Source organism: Neophocaena asiaeorientalis, unplaced genomic scaffold, assembly GCF_003031525.2.
Source record: "Neophocaena asiaeorientalis asiaeorientalis breed wild unplaced genomic scaffold, Neophocaena_asiaeorientalis_V1.1 scaffold145, whole genome shotgun sequence".
Taxonomy (NCBI): Eukaryota; Metazoa; Chordata; class Mammalia; order Artiodactyla; family Phocoenidae; genus Neophocaena; species Neophocaena asiaeorientalis.
Window position 1 is genome coordinate 1840351 of NW_020172629.1, and position 21272 is coordinate 1861622.

General features: G+C 39.5%; 1 protein-coding gene across 1 annotated transcript in view; it reads left to right on the forward strand.

The window, feature by feature from the left end:
* DPP6 (dipeptidyl peptidase like 6) overlaps nucleotides 1–21272 on the forward strand; it is a 541522-nt gene that overhangs the window by 137019 nt on the left and 383231 nt on the right. Inside the window, exon 2 of the mRNA XM_024739199.1 lies at nucleotides 5625–5739. Coding sequence (XP_024594967.1) covers nucleotides 5625–5739 — 115 coding nt within the window. The remainder of the gene's footprint in view (nucleotides 1–5624; nucleotides 5740–21272) is intronic.

Consider the following 21272-nt stretch of genomic DNA (forward strand, 5'->3'; position numbering starts at 1 on the left):
AAAAAAAAAAAAAAAAAAAAAAAAAAAAAAAAAATCAAGCTCTAATCATGAATTGCTAAGATAATAGCATTCTGGAAAGATGAATTTTATATTTAAAACAACCAAACGACCTAGGAAAGCGTTTAGTTTGGTTTTACTTCCTTGTTTTCTTTTTGCCTGAGTTAAAAATAAGTATGAGCAACAGTTATGTCACTAGGGACAAGGGGATTGCCAGCCTTAGATGTCAGTTTGCATTATGTCTTTTAGGACCGATTGCTATTTATGGCATAGTTAATGCAGTTGGGGTTGTATTAACGCTTTACTTTCTGCATCAACCAGCAATTGCGTCTCTGACAGGTGTGCCGGCAAACAACAACGTTCCTTCTCATAAAGGCATCTGTGGATTCATTCATCCATTCAGCCCACAGTCCCTGGGCGCTGTGGTGTCCTAGACTTTGCACCACGCATTGGGAACATGAACATCCAGCCCACTTCCTTAAGTAGCTTCCAGTCTGCTGATGACACAGGCATTCAATACATCATTTCATAGCGCAATAACGTTACAGAAAAGCATTTATAAAGTGTTGCAGTTGCTTCCGATTGAAAAGAATAATAAACTCCGCCTGTGAAACCAGGCACAGCTTCCTAAAATGTCAGAGAGAGATGATATTTTAGCTGACAACTAAAGAATGCGAAGGGGTTTGCCAGAGAGGAGTGTCAGGAGACAGAAGTCAATGGTATGTGCGAAGCTGGGGGTGGGGGGTTGGGGCACAGGAGGAAATGGTTCCTGGAGCAGAGAGTGGGGAGGGCTTAGGCTTGGCTCAGAGGTAGAGGGAAGGAGGGGAGACTTTCTTTGGAGTGATGTGCAAAGGGCTTTTTACTTGAGCACAGAAGACAGTAGCCTCAGAGAGGGCTCTAAATGCAGAAGGGGTACATAAACGTGTCCTGACACCTAGGTGTGTATTATCTGCTCCCAAAAGCATGGTTGACTGACGTTTTCTATTACGTGCCCAGGATCAACCACTTTTCACCACCTGTACCACTACCACCTGGGACACACCTCCATCACCCTGGCCTCCTAGTGGGTCCCTGCTGGGCCTACCCTTGCTTCCATATTCTTTGCTCTCCATGAAGCAGCTCCCCTGGGGATCTTTTTGTGGGAGTCTGGTTCATGCACTGCTGTCTTATATGCCTTGCACTCAGAGGAAAAGCCAACCCGCACTATGGCATCCAGACCCTACTCTCCTGCACTGTGACATCCAGACTCCCACCCTCCTTGCTCAGTGTGGTCATCTCACTCACATCACTATGGCCACCCTGGCCCCTGTCTCTTTGCTGTCCTCCACACCAAAGCACACACTATCTTACAGACTGTATTCCTGCCTCTCCCTCTACCTGGATTGTTTGCCCTCAGATGTCAGCCTGTGTCTTACTCTGTCTGGGGCTGCTATAACACAACACCATAGACCAGGCAGCTTAAACACAGAGATTTATCTTTCACAGTTCTGGAGACTGGAAGTCCAAGATCAGGATGCCAGCTGTGGTATCTGGTGAGGGCTCTCTCCTTGGGTTGAAGATGGCCACCTTCTCTCTGTGTCCTCACACGGCCTTTTCTCCACGTATACAGGTGGAGAGAAGGGAGACAAGCTTTCTGGTGTCTCTTCTTATAAGGGCACTAACCCTATCACGAGGACCCCACCCTCATGACCTCACCTAACCGTGATTACCTCCCAAAGGTTCCATCTTCATATACCATCACATTGAGGTTTAAGGCATCAGCGTATGAATTTAAGGGGGAACACAGTTCAGTCCACAACAGTCTGATGTGCTTCTTCCCAGCTGTACTTCTTTCAGTTTCTGTTCAAATGTCTCTTTATTAGGAAATCTATCTGACCTCTTTATATACAAAGAGGTGACAAGACCCCCTCGGTCCTGTTTTTTTCTTCTTAGTGTGTTTATCTGTTTATGGTTTGTCCCCCATCCCTGCACTAGAATACAAGAAAGGAATATGGAACAAATGAAAGCTTTTGGACTTGTCGGGTTGATAACAGTGCCATAACAGGGTCTCAGAACAGTGCTTGCCAGAGTAAGCCTGGATAAAATATCAATGGATGGATGGATGGATGGATGGATGGATGGATGGATGGATGGATGGGTGGATGGGAGATTTGTTCACCTTCTTAGGCCAGTGTTTAATTGTAAACATGCTTTTCCATTTTATTGCATCTGTATAAGATATGCATGATTACCAAACAGAACAGAGAATATATTACAGCCTCAATCTCATCATTCTAGGCAAAAATATGTAATTCTGTTGAGAGATGCACTACTGAAGCTCAACATTTCAGGGGATAATTTATTAACTTCTCTTGCCCTTCATGGGAAGCAAGAACAGTTCTACTCAAATTTTCCATAATTCAACTCCTGCAAGTTAAGATGAGGAAGTCTGAATTTGGTATGCCAAATTAGATGTTCAAGTTAGATTTTCACTGTTAACCTGCATTCTAACTCAAAAACCAGATCTATGTTCTGGTTTTACCTGTGTAAAAATTAAATATGCATATCGACCAGGACTGGAGAGGAAGATGGAAAAATGAAAACTTTTGTTTTCTTGGAACCATTAGCAAGATGGTTCGTGTTTTTTTATTTTTTCTCCGTTTTCTATTATTATTGTAGTAATATTGTTTGTGTAGTTAAAAAAATAAATTACCTGCACTCTGAAAATGAAATTTGGCTAAAGACTGTCTGCATTTCTGTGGGTAAAATTACCCTGCCTTTTTTTTTTTTTTTTTTTTTTGGGTTACTAGCCACTCCGCGGCATGTGGGATCCTCCCGGACCGGGGCACGAACCCCTGTCCCCTGCATCGGCAGGCGGACTCTCAACCACTGTGCCACCGGGGAAGCCCTACTCTGCTTTTTAAAAGTAAGAATGTTACCTGAAAGAAGTGTGGTTCATCTCTACTTAAAAAATGGCATCAGTGATCCAGAATCACTTCACTTAAGTGGGCTCTGCTATCAACGCCTGTTTGGTTATCCTATTGTGCATTCGTCCATCCAGTAATATACACTGAATTGGTTTTCTGTTCTTAGCACAGTGAGCATGCAGGGAGCAGAGTCCTTGTCCTCTTTCTGAACTGTCCTCTCATTCATTTTCCCACTTACTGGAGCCACCTCATGGTTCATCATCTTTCTTTTCCCTGCCCTGTGTGTCCATAGAATGTACACTGTGTTAGACATTTTTAAGATCTCTTACATCCACCTTCCTCCCTGGGCTCGCCCTCCTGGATCCCTGGGAGCTGTTCATCCACCCTGCTCACGTCCTGGTGAAGCAGCCCATTCTGTCATGAAGCAATACTAGTAGTTAGAAATTCTGAAGGTTTTTTGATACATAATTCTGTCTCTGTGAAATTTCCTTTTGGTTCTAACTCTGGCATCTGGACTATGCAGAAGAAGTCCTCTGTCTGGCATGTGATAATTCAAATAGACAGAGACGAAGTATTTGGTTTTTGAGTCTGAACCCTTCCTTCAGCCTTACTTCATATGACATATTTTGCAATGTCTCTGTCTTCGGGTCCTCTTTGTAGAAACACTCTGTCCATCGTTATCTCTGACAATATCCAGCCTAGACCTGGACACCATATTGTGAGCGTACTTGGGTCAGGGAGGGACCTGCTGGGAACATCACTGTAACATCATTCAAGTACACTTCTGCAAGGAAATTAATGACGCTACTGGCTGCTCAAGAAGTTGAGGCAAAGCAGAAGTCTTAGGGTTTTTTTTTTCATATAAACTTCTATCAGTGCATCTAATAGATATATTTAAAACAAATTTTAGAATCCTAGATTATTCTTACTAGAAACAAGATTTGAAAGATATCCATTGTTTGAGCTGATGAAGACAATACCACTAATTTCATCATTCTTCATCTTGATAAGATTCAGTCTTGAGTATGAAACCGTTATGGTTTTGATTGTTACCCTGGGATTTAATCTGAACAGTGTTTGAGAAATGTCCACTTCGGTTCCATGGGAGGTCATGTACACTATCATGGTCTTATGAATAGTACTACTGCAAGATTTATGCTATTCACAGCTTTGGTGAGAATGGCTTATTTCCTCTGTAAATGAAATGAAAAGCTGCTGAATCAGTGAGATCTGATCACTTCTTGTCACTAGCCAGCAACTTCCTCCCATAGAAAACCCTATCCAATAGGAAATGAGGTTGACTCAGTATAACCTTTCGTCGTAATTTCATACTCATGTTTAGTCTTATTTTTAAGTGCTGAAAAGCCACTTTTTAGTAGGCAAATTCAGTTCTCAATGGCAAATAAGCATACTGGTAGAAATTTCTAAAAACTGTAGAACACTTTCCTGCTAAGGTTTTAGTGGTCCTCAGAATTTTTCTTAATTGGATAACCTAGATGGCCAATATTAATTGTTTGGAGTCAAATTTTTCTTGATTCTATAACCTAGATAGCCAATATTAAATATTTAGATGTCAAATATTATTTACTATCCCATGGTTGAATATTATCTATATTTTGATTTACAGAAATCTGATACATTCTAATGAACTTTCAGCCTTGGATAAGGGTGTATTTATATATCACGTTGCCTACTTTTTGAGGCCATCTCCATCCTATTGCATTTTGACTCGCAGTTAATGCAAGTCGCAATAGTGGGCGCTATAAGAGAGAATATTTTGTGATCTATGTATAGGCAGGAGGGGCAGTAATTCATTTGCAGTGTGACCATATGACTTAATTTGCCCTGGAGAGTCCCAGTTGCTCTTGTATAATTAATAATAATAATTATTGGTATGTAACTATTATATTTATTGATTATTAATATTACCCCCTTTGTCTCTCAAATGATCCTAGTTTGGACTGTAAATTATATAATCATCCTAATTTGAAAGGAACTGAAAGTTTGGTCTCAGCAGCCAATATGCCTGATTAATTTCCTAGATCTTTTCAACCTTCAGCATTCTTTAGCAATGTCTCCAGATCCCCCTCATACCCCCAACACCTGCTATAATGCGGTCCCTGGAGGGAACTAAAACCTAGAAAAGGGGTAGGTGGGTTACCCAGTGCACTAGCAAGACCTGGGAAGTCTTAAAGCTTTGTTTGAGGAGCTATAGAAGGAAGAAAAGGCCCAGGATGGTGAGAAGTAGGCAAACGTTGATTAAAATTGGCACATAGTATGTGCTAAATAAATGTTTGAATTTGGTAGCCTGAAATAGGACTTAACAATGTGGATGTCAATGAAGAGAAAGATGAGAGAGGTCTTAGGGCTGGAAAATTCATCATACTTGGGTTTGATTCGATGGGGGTTAATAGGTTGCCTGTAATAAGGAACACCACAATCACCCTATGCTGTGGAATCTAGTTTACTGGGTGGAGAAGCATTAAGTTACACAAAAGCTGTAAACGTAATATCCAATTCTTCTTGAGATAAGGCTTTGCCATGGGATAGAGAAGAGAACCTGGGGCCTTTGGACACTGAGGCAGAGGGCAGAGAAAGGAGTTGATCATAGCTTCAAGGATGAGAATACGCCTGAGCTCTTGATTGAATGAAGTGTATCCACTGGCTTATTTTAGTTCCTTATTTTACTCACAGAGTTTCTCTTTCCTGCTGTTGCTTTAGGAGCTGGTGGGGAGTAATCCTCCACAAAGAAACTGGAAAGGCATAGCGATCGCACTGCTCGTCATCCTGGTCATCTGCTCCCTGATTGTCACCTCAGTGGTGCTGCTGACACCAGGTACTCACATTTATTCTTGGAAAAGCAAGCTGCTATAAGGGAGAAAGGGCATAAGTTTACTTTGAGATTTTTTTCTAAGTAAATACCCATTATATAATTTATTTTTCCCGGGTTCTAATTCTCATTGTGCCATACGTTAAAATGATGTAATACACTTTCAGTAAAAAAGATCTATTTTACATGCTTTGAATTTGTTTAGATAATTGTTGACTGGGTGGAAATTCTTGGCATATATTAAAATTCACAAGTATTAATTTATGCCTGATGAGCTTAAAGATGGTGTCTTTATAAGTATAATAATTTTATATATCTAATGGCATTCCTGGGTGTGTTATCGAGGATGAATTAAGAAAATTATAAAAACAACATATATTGAATGTGAACTAAGGATAAACTAAATATTAGATACTACTGATGAAATAAAGGAAGTATAAAACAGAATCAGAAATCTCTCAGGGAAGAAAAATACACAAAAATTGTCCACAAATGTCTACAGAAAAAAACATATGTAGAGATGGATTATTGAAAGTTTCAAACTTCCAAACTTTCAAACTTATAAGTTGTATAGAAGCTGAGAGGAAAGAGAGAGAGAGACCCTTTATAATAAAGTTCATGGAGAAAGTAATATGTGAAGTGGGCTTTAATGGAGTGGTAAGAATTTAGTAGCAAGAGAGTGGTGAGATTAGGGCAAGAAGAAAGCCTTTGCCCATAGGATAAACATGGGGGTCATGATAGGAAAACATTATACCATATATAAATAGTGTGTAACTATCCATTCCCCTTGTCGTATTAGGTGTCACTTTGTGTGGACAAAAAAAAAAAATGTTCCAATCCTCAATAAATAGACTACACGGGTATTGGACTTTAAGGGGGAAAAAATGCAATGTAAAAAAATTTTTGATACGTACAAGAAGTGCAGGCAAATTTTGAGGTATGTTTAAACTATAATCACAAAACTTAAATGGAAAAAGAGTAGTTTGTACCCTGAAACCAAAACTCAAGAAAGGTATTACAAGAAAACTACAGACCAGTATCTCTTTTGAATATAGATGCAAAAACCTCAGCAAAATACTAGCCAATAGAACCAAATTACCAGCAACATATAAAAAGGATTATACACCATGATCAAATGGGATTTATCCCAGGAAAAAAATTTGGTTTAACATATGAAAAATCAATGTAATACACCCATATTAATAGGATAAAGGGAGAAAAAAACATGGTCATCTCAATAGATGCAGAATAAGCATTTGACCAAGTTCAGAATCCTTTCATGATAAAACATTCAACGAGCAAAGAAAGAAACCTTCCCAACCTTATAAAGAGCATCTATAAAAAGCCCACAGCTAATATTATACTTAACAGTGAAATACTGCAAGTATTCCTGCTAAGATCAGGAGTAAGACAAGGATATTCACTCTCACTATTTCTTTTTTTTTTTTAATTTTTTTGCATTGTGTAATTGAAGTATAGTTGCTGTACAACACTATGTAAGTCACAAGTGTACAATATCGTGTTTCACAGGTTTTAAAGGTTGTGCCCCATTCGTAGTTATTATAAAATGTTGGCTATATTTCCTGTATTGTACAATTTTTTTTGAAATTTTGAATTTTACTTTTTTGTATATAGCAGGTTCTTATTAGTCATCAATTTTATACACATCAGTGTATACGTGTCAATCCCAATCGCCCAATTCATCCCACCCCCCCCCCCCCTGCCACTTTTCCCCCTTGGTGTCCATACGTTTGTTCTCTACATCTGTGTTTCAGTTTCTGCCCTGCAAACCGGTTCATCTGTACCATTTTTCTAGGTTCCACATATATACATTAATATACAATATTTGTTTTTCTCTTTCTGACTTACTTCACTCTGTATGACAGTCTCTAGATCCATCCACATCTCAACAAATGACCCAATTTCGTTCCTTTTTATGGGTGAGTAATATTCCATTGTATATATGTACCACTTCTTCTTTATCCAGTTGTCTGTCGATGGGCATTTAGGTTGCTTCTATGTCCTGGCTATTGTAAATAGAGCTGCAATGAACATTGGGATGCATGTGTCTTTTTGAATTATGGTTTTCTCAGGGTATATGCCCAGTAGTGGGATTGCTGGATCATATGGTAATTCTATTTTTAGTGTTTTAAGCAACCTCCATACTGTTCTCCATAGTGGCTGTATGAATTTACATTCCCACCAACAGTGCAAGAGGGTTCCTTTTCTCCATACCCTCTCCAGCATTTGTTGTTTGTAGATTCTCTGATGATGACACTCTCACTATTTCTGTTTAACATTGTATTGGAGATTCTAACAATTAGGTAAGGGAGAAAAAAGACACCCAGGTAAAAAAGAAGTAAAACTATCTCTATTCATAGATGGCATGATCTCATGTATAGAAAATCTTAAAGAATCTACAAACACAAAAAAAAGAATATATAACTAATAACTGAGTTCAGCAACATTGGAAGATACAAGACCATTATACAAAAATTATTTATATTCCTATATACTTGTAATGAACAATTCAAAAATGAAATTTAGAAATGATTCCACTTACATTAGTTTCAAAGGGAATAAGTCAACGGTCTGCAACCTTTTTGGCACCAGGGACCGGTTTCGTGGAAGACAATTTTTCCATGTATGGGGGTGGGGAGGGATGGTTTCAGGATGATTCAAGCACATTCCATTTATTGTGCCCTTTATTTCTATTATTATTAAATTGTAATATGTAATGAAATAATTATACAACTCACCATAATGCAGAATCTTTGGGAGCCCTGAGCTTGTTTTCACTTGCCACTCACTGATAGGGTTTTGATATGAGTCTGCAAGTGATTGATGTATTATCTCTGTGCAGTCAAACCTCTCTGCTAATGATAATCTGTATTTGCAGCCGCTCCCCAGCGCCAGCATCACCGCCTTGGCTCCACCTCAGATGATCATAAGGAGCGAGCAAGCTAGATCCCTCGCATGCGCGATTCACAGTAGGGTTCGCGCTCCTGTGAGAACCTAATGCTGCCGCTGATCCGACAGGAGGTGGAGTTCAGGCAGTAATGCAAGCTGTGGGGTGTGGCTGTAAATACAGATGGAGCTTCACTCACTTGCCCGCCGCTCACCTCCTGCTGTGCAGCCCAGTTCCTAACAGGCCATGGACCGGTAGCAGTCCATGGACCAGGAGTTGGGGACCCCTGGAATAAGTTACTTAGAAATCAACAAAAGAAGTAAGACTTGTACACTGAAAATCACCAAAGATAATTGAAAGAAATTAAAGAAGACCTAAGTAAGTGGAAAGCTATCCCCGTGTTCCTGGATTAGAAGATGTAATAGTGTTAACATGGCAATACTTCACAAATTTATCTACAGATTCAACCCCATCCCTATCAAAATCCCAATTAGTTTTATTGCAGAAATTGACAAGCCAATTTTAAACTTCATATGAAAATGCAAGGTACTCAGACCAGCCAAAACAATCTTGGGAAAAAAAAACAGTTGAAGGACTTACATCTCTGATATTAAACTTCCTCTAAAGCTACAGTAATCAAAGTATTGTGGTACTATCCTAAGTATAGATATATAGGTCAATGTAATAGAATGTAGAGTTCAAAAATAGACCCATACAGTTATTTTCCATTCATTTTTGACAAGGGTGCTAAGACCATTTGATGGGGAAAAAGTAGTCTTTTCAACAAATGGTACTGGTACAACTGGGTATCTACATGCAAAGAATGAAACTGAACTCCTACCTCACAGTTTATACAGAAATTAACTCAGTGTGGCTCAACAACCGAAAAATAAGAGCTAAAACTATAGCACCCCTAGAAGAAAACATAGGAGTAAATCTTTGTGACCTTGGATTCAACAGCTGTTTTTTTAGATATGACACCAAAAGCACAAGCAACTCAAGAAAAAATAGATAAATTTGATGTCAGCAAGCATAAAACATTCTGTGTATCAAAGGACACTATGAAGAAACTGAAAAGACAACCCACAGAATGGGAGAAGCATATTTGCAAATCATATCTTTAATAAACATCTAACGTCCAGGTTATTTAAAGAATTCTTACAACTCAAAACAAGAGACAAACAATTTAATTTAAAAATGGGTAAAGGATTTGAACATTTCTCCAAAGAAATACCAATGGCCAGGAAGCACAAGAAAAACGCTCTACATCATTAGTCATCAGGGAAATGTAAATCAAAATCACAGTTAGATGCCTATATATACATATTATTTTTTGTGCATTTATTTTTTATACAATTTTTAAAGGTTACACTCCATTTACAGTTATTACAAAATATTGGCTCTGTTCCCTGTGTTATACTAAAAATGCTTGTAACCTGTCTTACACTCAATAGTTTGCACGTCCTACTCCTCCACCCCTATATTGCCCCTCCCCTCTCTCTCTCCCCACTGGTAACCACTAGTTTGTTCACTATATCTGTGAGTCTGCTTCTTTTTTGTTGTATTCACTAGTTTGTTGTACTTTTTGGATTCCACACATAAGTGATATCATATAGTATTTGTCTTTCTCTGACATTTCACTTAGCATAATACCCTCCAAGTCTAATTCAAAATATATATATATATTTTTTTTTTTTAAGCAAAATAACAAGTATCTATGAGGATGTGGAAAAATTGGAACCTTCATTCAGTACTAGTAGGAATGTAAAAGTGTGTAGCCTCTGTTGAAAACATTCTGGTAGTTCCTCAAAAAATGAAACACAGAATTACCATACGACCCAGTCATTCTACTCCTAGGTATATACCCAAGGAAATTGAAAATATATGTTCATACAGAAATTTGTATACAGATATCCATAGAAACATTCATAACAGCCAAAAAGTAGAAACAACCCAAATGTCCCTCACCTGGTGAATAGATAAACAATTGTGGTATATCCATACAATGGAATATTATTCAGCTATAAAAAATGAAATACGGATGCATACTACAGCATAGATACAACTTGAAAACATTATGCTGTGTGCGCGAAGTTAGACAAAAAGGCCACATATTGTATGATTCCACAGTAGACAAATCCATAGAGATAAAAAGTAGATTAGTGGGTGCCAGGGACTGGAAGTGGGGAGAGTAAGAAATGTCTGTTAATAGGCATGAGATTTCTTCTATTATAAAGACATTATAGTTTTAGTGCAGTTTTAAATTCACAGCAAAATTGAGAGGAAGGTACAGAGATTTCCTACATATGCGCTGCCCCACACATGCATGGTTCCACTCATTATCTACATCCGCACCTGAGTGGTACATCTGATACAACTGATGAACCTACCTCAACACATCATAATGAGACCTCTTTTGGGGGTGATGCAGATATTCTGGAATTCGATAGTGGTGATGAATGCACAATTCTTTAACACATTGAAAACTACTGAGTTGTATACATTAAAAAGGTAAACTTTATGATATGTGAATTTTATCTCAATTAAGATGCTAGCATAAACAATGGTGGGAAAGTTGTTTAAAAAAGTGATTCAGGGAGGACCTTCAAGATGGCGGAGGAGTAAGACGTGGAGATCACCTTCCTCCCCACAAATACATCAAAAATACATCTACATGTGGAACAAGTCCTACAGAACACCTGCTGAATGCTGGCAGCAGACCTCAGACTTCCCAAAAGGCAAGAAACTCCCCACGTACCTGGGTAGGGCAAAAGAAAAAAAGTAAAACAGAACCAGAAGAATAGGGACAGGACATGCCCCTCTGGGAGGGAGCTGTGAAGGAGGAAAAGTTTCCACGCACTAGGAAGCCCCTTCACTGGCGGAGACCGGAGGAGAGCACAGCAACAGGGGTGCAGAGGGCAAGGTGGAGAGATTCCCACACAGAGGATTGGTGCCGACCAGCACTCACCAGCCCGAGAGGCTTGTCTGCTTACCTGCCGGGACGGGTCGGGGCTGGGAGCTGACGCTCAGGCTTTGGAGTTCAGATCCCAAGGAGAGGACTGGGGTTGGTTGCGTGAACACACCCTGAAGGGGGCTAGTGTGCCACAGCTAGCTGGGAGTGGGTCCAGGGAAAGTCTGGATCTGCCTAAGAGGCAAGAGACCATTGTTTTGGGGTGCGTGAGGAGAGGAGATTCAGAACACTGCTTAAACGAGCTTCAGAGATGGGCGCATGCTGTGGCTATCAGCGCAGACACCAGAGACGGGCATGAAACGCTAAGGCTGCTGCTGCCGCCACCAAGAAGCCTGTGTGCAGGCACAGGTCACTATCCACACCTCCCCTCCCAGAAGCCTGTGCAGCCCACCACTGCCAGGGTCCCGTGACCCAGGGCCAACTTCCCCGGGAGAACACACGGCGCACCTCAGGCTGGTGCAACGTCACGCTGGCCTCTGCCACCACAGGCTCACCCTGCATTCTGTACCCCTCTCTCCCCCTGGCCTGAGTGAGCCAGAGCCCTCGAATCACTCACTGCTTTAACCCCCTCCTGTCTGGGCGAAGAACAGATGCCAGAGGATGACCTACGTGCAGAGGCAGGGCCAAACCCAAACCTGAACCCCAGCACCAGTCCCCTCCACCAGGAAGCTTACACAAGCCACTAAACCAACCTTACCCACTGGGGGCAGACACCAAAAAAATTGGGAACTACGAACCTGCAGCCTGTGAAAAGGAGACCCCAGACACACTAAGTTAAGCAAAATGAGAAGACAGAGAAATACACAGCAGATGAAGGAACAAGGTAAAAACTCACCAGACCAAACAAATGAAGAGGAAATAGGCAGTCTACCTAAAAAAGAATTCAGAGTAATGATAGTAAAGATGATCCAGAATCTTGGAAATAGAATGGAGGAAATACAAGAAACATTTAACAAGGAAGTAGAAGAACTAAAGAGCAAACAAACAATGATAAACAACACAATAAATGAAATTAAAAACTCTCTAGAAGCAATCAATAGCAGAATAACTGAGGCAGAAGAACGGATAAGTGACCTGGAAGATAAAATAGTGGAAATAACTACCACAGAGCAGAATAAAGAAAAAGGAATGAAAAGAATTGAGGACAATCTCAGAGACCTCTGGGACAACATTAAACACACCAATGTTTGAATTATAGGGGTCCCAGAAGAAGAAGAGAAAAAGAAAGGGACTGAGAAAACATTTGAAGAGATTATAGTTGAAAACTTCCCTCATATGGGAAAGGAGATAGTCAATCAAGTCCAGGAAGCACAGAGAGTCCCATACAGAACCAATCCAAGGAGAAACATGCCAAGACACATATTAATCAAACTATCAAAAATTAAATACAAAGAAAAAATATTAAAAGCAGCAAGGGAAAAGCAACAAATAACATACAAGGGAATCCCTATAAGGTTAACAGCTGATCTTTCAGCAGAAACTCTGCAAGCCAGAGGGAGTGGCAGGACATATTTAAAGTGATAAAAGGGAAAACCTACAACCAAGATTACTCTACCTAGCAAGGATCTCATTCAGATTTGACAGAGAAATTAAAACCTTTACAGAGAAGCAAAAGCTAAGAGAATTCAGCACCACCAAATCAGCTTTACAACAAATGCTAAAGGAACTTCTCTAGGCAGGAAACACTAGAGAAGGAAAAGACCTACAATAACAAACCCAAAACAAATAAGAATATGGTAATAGGAACATACATATCGATAATTACCTTAAATGTAAATGCATTAAGTGCTCCAACCAAAAGATACAGATTGGCTGAATGGATACAGAAACAAGACCTGTATATATGCTGTCTATAAGAGACCCACTTCAGACCTAGGGTCACATACAGACTGAAAGTGAGGGGATGGAAAAAGATATTCTGTGCAAATGGAAATCAAAAGAAAGCTGGAGTAGCAATTCTCATATCAGACAAAATAGACTTTAAAATAAAGACTATTACAAGAGACAAAGAAGGACACTACATAATGATCAAGGGATCAATCCATGAAGAAGATATAACAATTGTAAATATTTATGCACCCAACATAGGAGCACCTCAATACATAAGGCAAATGCTAACAGCCATAAAAGGGGAAATAGGCAGTAACACAATCATAGTAGGGGACTTTAACACCCCACTTTCACCAATGGACAGATCATCCAAAATGAATATAAATAAGGAAACACAAGCTTTAAATGAGACATTAAACACGGTGGACTTAATTGATATTTATAGGACATTCCATCCCAAAACAACAGAATACACTTTCTTCTCAGGTGCTCATGGAACATTCTCCAGGGTAGATCATATCTTGGGCCACAAATCAAGTCTCGGTAAACTTAAGAAAACTGAAATCGTATCAAGTATCTTTTCCAACCACAACGCTATGAGACTATATATCAATTACAGGAAAAAAACTGTAGAAAATACAAACACATGGAGGCTAAACAAAACGCTACTAAATAACCAAGAGATCACTGAAGAAATCAAAGAGGAAATCAAAAAATACCTAGAAACAAATGACAATGAAAACACAACGGCCCAAAGCCTATGGGATGCACCGAAAGCAATTCTAAGAGGGAAGTTTATAGCAACACAATCCTACCCTCAAGAGACAAGAAACATCTCAAATAAACAGCCTAACCTTACATCTAAAGCAATTAGAGAAAGAAGAACAAAGAAAACCCCAAACTTAGTAGAAGGAAAGAAATCATAAAGATCAATCAGAAATAAACGGAAAAAAAATGAAGGAAATGATAGCAAAGATCGATATAACTAAAAGCTGGTTCTTTGAGAAGATAAACAAAATTGATAAACCATTTGCCAGTCTCGTCAAGAAAAAAAGGGAGAAGACTCAAATCAATAGAATTAGAAATGAAAAAGGATAAGTAACACCTGACACTGCAGAAATACAAAGGATCATGAGAGATTACTACAAGCAACTCTATGCCAATAAAATGGACAACCTGGAAGAAATGGACAAATTCTCAGAAAAGCACAACCTTCCGACACTGAACCAGGAAGAAATGTAAAATATAAACAGACCAATCACAAGCACTGAAATTGAAGCAGTGATTAAAAATCTTCCAACAAACAAAAGTCCAGGACCAGATGGCTTCACAGGCGAATTCTATCAAACATTTAGAGAAGAGCTGACACCTATCCTTCTCAAACTCTTCCAAAATATAGCAGAGCGAGGAACACTCCCAAACTCATTCTATGAGGCCACCATCACCCTGATACCAAAGCCAGAAAAGATGTTACAAAAAAAGAAAACTACAGGCCAATATCACTGATGAACATAGATGCAAAAATCCTCAACAAAATACTACCAAACAGAATCCAGCAGCACATTAACAGGATCATACAACATGATCAAGTGGGGTTTATCCCAGAGATGCAAGGATTCCTCAATATATGCAAATCCATCAATGTGATACACCATATTAACAGACTGAACGATAAAAACCATATGATCACCTCAATAGCTGCAGAAAAAGCTTTTGACAAGATTCAATACCCATTTAAGATAAAAAAAAAAACTCTCCAGAAAGTAGACATAGAGGGAACTTACCTCAACATAATAAAGGCCACATATGACAAACTGACAGCCAACATCCTTCTCAATGGTGAAAAACTGAAACCATTTCCACTAAGCTCAAGAACAAGACAAGGTTGCCCACTCTCACCACTATTATTCTACATCGTTTTGGAAGTTTTAGCCACATCAGTCAGAGAAGAGAAAGAAATAAAAGGAATCCAGATCGGCAAAGAAGAAGTAAAACTGTCACTGTTTGCAGATGACATGATGCTCTACGTAGAGAATCCTAAAGATGCTACCAGAAAAGTACTAGAGCTAATCAATGAATTTGGTAAAGTGACAGGATACAAAATTAATGCACAGAAGTCTCTTGCATTCCTATACACTAATGATGAAAACTCTGAAAGAGAAATTAAGGAAACACTCCCATTTACCATTGCAACAAAAAGAATAAAATACCTAGGAATAAACCTACCTAAGGAGACAAAAGACCTGTATGCAGAAAACTATAAGACACTGATGAAAGAAATTAAAGATGATACATACAGATGGAGAGATATACCGTGTTCTTGGATTGGAAGAATCAACATTGTGAAAATGACTCTACTACCCATAGCAATCTACAGATTCAATGCAATCCCTATCAAAGTACCAATGGCATTTTTCAAAGAACTAGAACAAAAAAGTTCATAATTTGTGTGGAAATACAAAAGACCTCGAATAGCCAAAGCAATCTTGAGAAAGAAAAACGGAGCTGCAGGAATCAGGCTCCCTGACTTCAGACTATACTACAAAGCTACAGTAATCAAGACAGTATGGTACTGGTACAAAAACAGAAATATAGATCAGTGGGACAGGATAGAAAGCCCAGAGATAAACCCATGCACATATGGTTACCTTATTTTTGGTAAAGGAGGCAAGAATATACAGCAGAGAAAAGACAGCCTCTTCAATAAGTGGTGCTGGGGAAACTGGACAGCTACATGTAAAAGAATGAAATAAGAACACTCCCTAACACCATGCACAAAAATAAACTCAAAATGGATTTAAGACCTAAATGTAAGGCCAGACACTCTAAAACTTAGAGGAAAACGTAGGGAGAACACTCTTATGACATAAATCACAGCAAGATCCTTTTTGGCCCACCTCCTAGAGAAATGCAAATAAAACCAAAAATAAACAAATGGGACCTAATGAAACTTAAAAGTTCTTGCATAGCAAAGGGAACCATAAGACAAAAAGACAACCCTCAGAATGGGAGAAAATATTTGCAAGTGAAACAACTGACAAAGGATTTATCTCCAAAATATACAAGCAGCTCATGAGCTCAATATCAAAAAGCAAAGAACCCAATCCAAAAATGGGCAAAAGACCTAAATAGACATTTCTCCAAAGAAAATATACAGATTGCCAACAAACACATGAAAGGATGCTCAACGTCACTAATAATTAGAGAAATGCAAATCAAAACTACAATGAGATGTCACCTCACACCGGTCAGAATAGCCATCATCAAAAAATCTACAAACAGTAAAAGCTGGAGAGGGTGTGGAGAAAAGGGAACCCTCTTGCACTGTTGGTGGGAATGTAAATTGATACAGCCGCTATGGAGAACAGTATTGAGGTTCCTTAAAAAACTAAAAGTAGAACTACCCTACGACCCAGCAATCCCACTAGTGGGCATATACCCTGAGAAAACCATAATTCAACAAGAGTCATATACGACAAAGTTCATTGCAGCACTATTTAGAATAGCCAGGATATGGAAGCAACCTAAGTGTCCATCGACAGAGGAGTGGATAAAGAAGAGGTGGCACATATATACAATGGAATATTACTCAGCCATAAAAAGGAACGAAATTGAGTTATTTGTAGTGAGGCGGATGGGCCTAGAGTCTGTCATACAGAGTGAAGTAAGTTAGAAAGAGAAAGACAAATACCGTATGCTAACACATATATATGGAATCTAAAGAAAAAAAAAGGTTCTGAAGAACTTAGGGGCAGGACAGGAATAAAGTCACAGACATAGAGAATGTACTTGAGGACACGGGGAGGGGGAAGGGTAAGCTGAGATGAAGTGATAGAGTGGCATGGACATATATACACTACCAAACGTAAAATAGCTAGCTAGTGGGAAGCAGCTGCATAGCACAGGGAGATCAGCTCAGTGCTTTGTGTCCACCTAGAGGGGTGGGATAGGGAGGGTGGGAAGGAGATGCAAGAGGCAGGGAATATGGGGATATATGTATTCGTATAGTTGATTCACTTTGTTCTACAGCAGACACTAACACAACCATGTAAAGCAATTATGCTCCAATAAAGATGTTACAAAAAAAAAGTGATTGAGTTTGGCCATTTATATACTAAAGTGCCAACAACACTTGCCTAATGGTGAAGAGGTTTCAGTGGCGGTTATGAAAAGAGAGTTGCTCTCTCCGTGCGTTTTATGAAGAGCCAAGAGTTCCTGGAACACTTGGACTCATGATTAAGCATAGAACATCTTACCAAACAGGAAAAAAATCCATTCAACTCTCAAAATCTAAATGAGTAGATTCGAGAGGGATTGGGGCAGGAGGTTGGTAAAGACAAATACTCTTCTCTTTTATAATTTTGCTGATGTTTCATATTAATTAACAATTTGTGCAAGCCGGGTACTTTAGCAACTACATATTTTTAATTAATAGAAAGGAAATCAGGTCTCCCTCAGAATTTGTGGAGCATGCGTTCCTACCTTTGCTTTTCTTTGAACATAAGTGTGCTTTATGTGAGAACACGATTATCGAAGGTTTGATACTGTGATTGTCCAGCACTCACTTTGAAAGTTAGGAAGCAATGATGGTTTAGGTAGTTTGCAGTCATTCCCACCCCCACCAAGGTACTTGAGCATTCATGTCACCCAGAATCTGAGGGCTCCTGCAGCCATCACTTCAAAGGGAGGTAGAAGAGCTGCTGGTTCAGAGCAACAAGGCTGGGTGGGAAACATCTGGACTGAGTAACTTAAGGCTAAGAGCCGGTTCTGTGACCTTCCCTTCCATGTGGCCAACTCAATGCCAGGCAGAGAGCTGACCCTGGGTCTTCCCAGCTGTACAGGGAAACTCCTATTCTCTCAAATGCAGCTGCTAATTCTGAAAGTGTTTTACATTCAGTCCTTGTGCAGCCGGAACCATCACAGCAGCATCCCTTCTGCAATAAATAGAGAACACAGTCATCGTAAACCGTTATCTTTTTGAATGCTGATGGCCAGTTGTCAGGGGCAACAATGAGGTGAGGCTCTAGTGAATCCCTGTGTTCCAGAAAAGGCTTTGAGCAGAATTTCTTTTATTCTTCTGTTAAAATAAAAATGTGGCTGAGCCTGCCTGACCCTTTGGCTTTGTTGGACTTTCATAGCTAGTGCTTCTTTCTCAGTTGTGCTGCTCAGGGGCTGTGTGTCCTAGGATTAGGACAGTCAGACAGGCCGGTTCAGTGGTGAGTGCCTCCCATCACCGGCTCATCCCTCTCCCGGGATGCAGCAGTGGCTTTTGTTTCAAAATTCTTCCATGCACAAGAGTATGTCAGGTCATTCAGAGCCTTCTTGAATTCACTGACATGCAGAGTATCCTCACATCGACCAATAGTGCCTATCCATTGATCAGACGTGAATGATCCCTGCAAGGGGCTGAGGGCACTGAGCTAAGTGCTGGGTGAAGTGTGGGCAAAGAAGATGCACATGTTCTCCACGGGAGCTTAGATCCACTGAAAAAGAACGTAAGCAGTGAGAATTTCACAGCAGTGTAATCATTAAGCAAAAATAAAACAGAAGTCACAGGCCGGGCTGGTTAAAGACCTATTGAGTTGTGAATAACTGAGTCTTGGACATAGCATACGGCATGGCCATCGACTCATCCATGGCCCCCAAAGTGTCCAGCACACCTCTCTCTAGTACTGATCTCTCCGTGAGTCCACGGCAGGAGTGGCTTCCACTCTACAAGGGAGGAAGTTAAGTTTTGAAGAGTAGAGAGTCCTAGTAGTAATAACACCCTGGACATACGTGTGCAGTTTGGGTGCATCCCTACCAACCTTGCTTCCCTTTCATAGACTGACTTGAAATTCATAGCATGGACTTTTTAAAAAATTATCTTTTCAAGTGCTACCTCTTTCCAGTCTTGTATTCTGGTTTGTTAAAACTCAGATTAAAGTATCTGCTTTCTACTTAACCCCCCAATCCATTACGAACTCCTTGGATTCAGTCTTTTGGTGAAAATGTTTCTGAGTATGTGTGGGTCCCCTTTCCAACTTGGGAAGGATCGTGACGGAATGCCACTTTGGTGCCCCAGGATCTCGAAGGGCCTCGTGGTAATATTTCTGAGCAACAAGTACCCTTGTTCTACAGTGCAGCCTAATTATCACCAGTTATGCACAATTTATGTTTTAAAAAATCAAATTAAAAGTGTTTAAGGCAATCTTAGTTCCAAAGGGATTAGCCAGATGAGAATGTGTCCTTTTCAATTTTGTCATTCATTTCTCCCTTGCTAGTCTGTGCCCTTTTCTAAATTTCTCTTTGGAATAATAGACTCAAAGTTACCTTTTTTATTTTCAGATGTTAAATATGTGTCTGCAATAGGTCACACTCAGCGTATGCCTTTTTTTGGGCAGCTACAGCTCTTGCATTCTGATGAAAAGGACTCTGATAATCTTTAATGCCACAGTTACGGTTGTGGGAGCTGAAAAATCCACCAGGATCATATTTGCATTAAAACATCCCTGACATTTGACTTTTCTGGATTTTCATTGTAGAGAAGATGGACAGTTGTTTGTGACGGAAAACACTAGAACACTTTCAGGTGGTATAAAAGCGAAAAGCCTTGGATATTTGAAAGTCATGTTGAAGGTAGACTTTGAGTTAAGGCCAAGCAGAGGTTACCAGAATATAAGACCCAATCTTTTGGGTGGGAGCATAACAGAGAGGTTATTGTTATGGAATTGAAATTTCATAACTGTTTGATTTATATCTAATGTTTATAACTGCATTGCTAGTGCCCAGCTCATCTTTTGTTTTTTTTTTTTTTAATTTTCACTTGGACTCAATAGGCTTTATTGAGAGGGAGAGAAATCTAGCAAATTGGTAGTTACAGTTCATAAATCAGATTCTCTTACAAGCGGGTGTAAGTGCATCCAAGTCAGAAACTTAGTCAAGTGTTCTGAATTTACACCAGTCAAAATAACATGAAATGGGTTTATGTGGGAACAAGCTACATATTAAAATTATTGATACATCTGAGAGAATCCCTCCACTTGAGTTGTTACTGCTAGTTAACAAAGCAAGTTCTGTAATAAAATTTCCATGGATTTTTAAAATAGACTTTATTTTTTAGAGCAGTCTTAGGTTCCAGCAAAATTGAGAGGAAGGTACAGAGTTTTCCCATTCACCCCCACCCCCCAGAAATGCATGGCATTCGTACCATCAACATCCCTCACCAGACGGTACATCTGTGACAGTTTATGAACATACATTGATACGTCATTATCACTCAAAGTCCATAGTTTACATGAGGGTTCATCCTGGGTGTTGTACAGTCTATGGACTGGGACAAATGTATAATGGCACGTATCTACCTTTACATTTATGATGGCATGTGTCATACAGAGTAGTCTCGCTGACCTAAAAATCCTCCATGCTCTGTCTGTTCATTCTGCCTTCCACTATAATGCCTGGAAACCATTGATTTTTTTTTTACTGTCTCCATATTTTTGTCCTTTCCAGAATGTCATATAGTTGGAATCATACATTATGTAGCCTTTTCAGATTGGCTTCTTTCACTTAGCAATATACATGAAAGGTTCCTCCATGGAGGAACTATCATTGTTTAATAGTTTATTTCATTTTAACACTAAATAATATTCCATTGTCTGGATGTACCACAATTTATTGCTCCGTTCACCTACTAAAGGACATCTTGGTTGCTTCCAGGTTTTGGCAGTTATGAATAAAGCTGCTGTAAACATTCGTGTGAAGGCTTCTGTGAGACATGCATTTTCAATTCCTTTGGTAAATACCAAGGAGAATGATTGCTGGGTCATATGATGAGTATGTTGAGTTTTG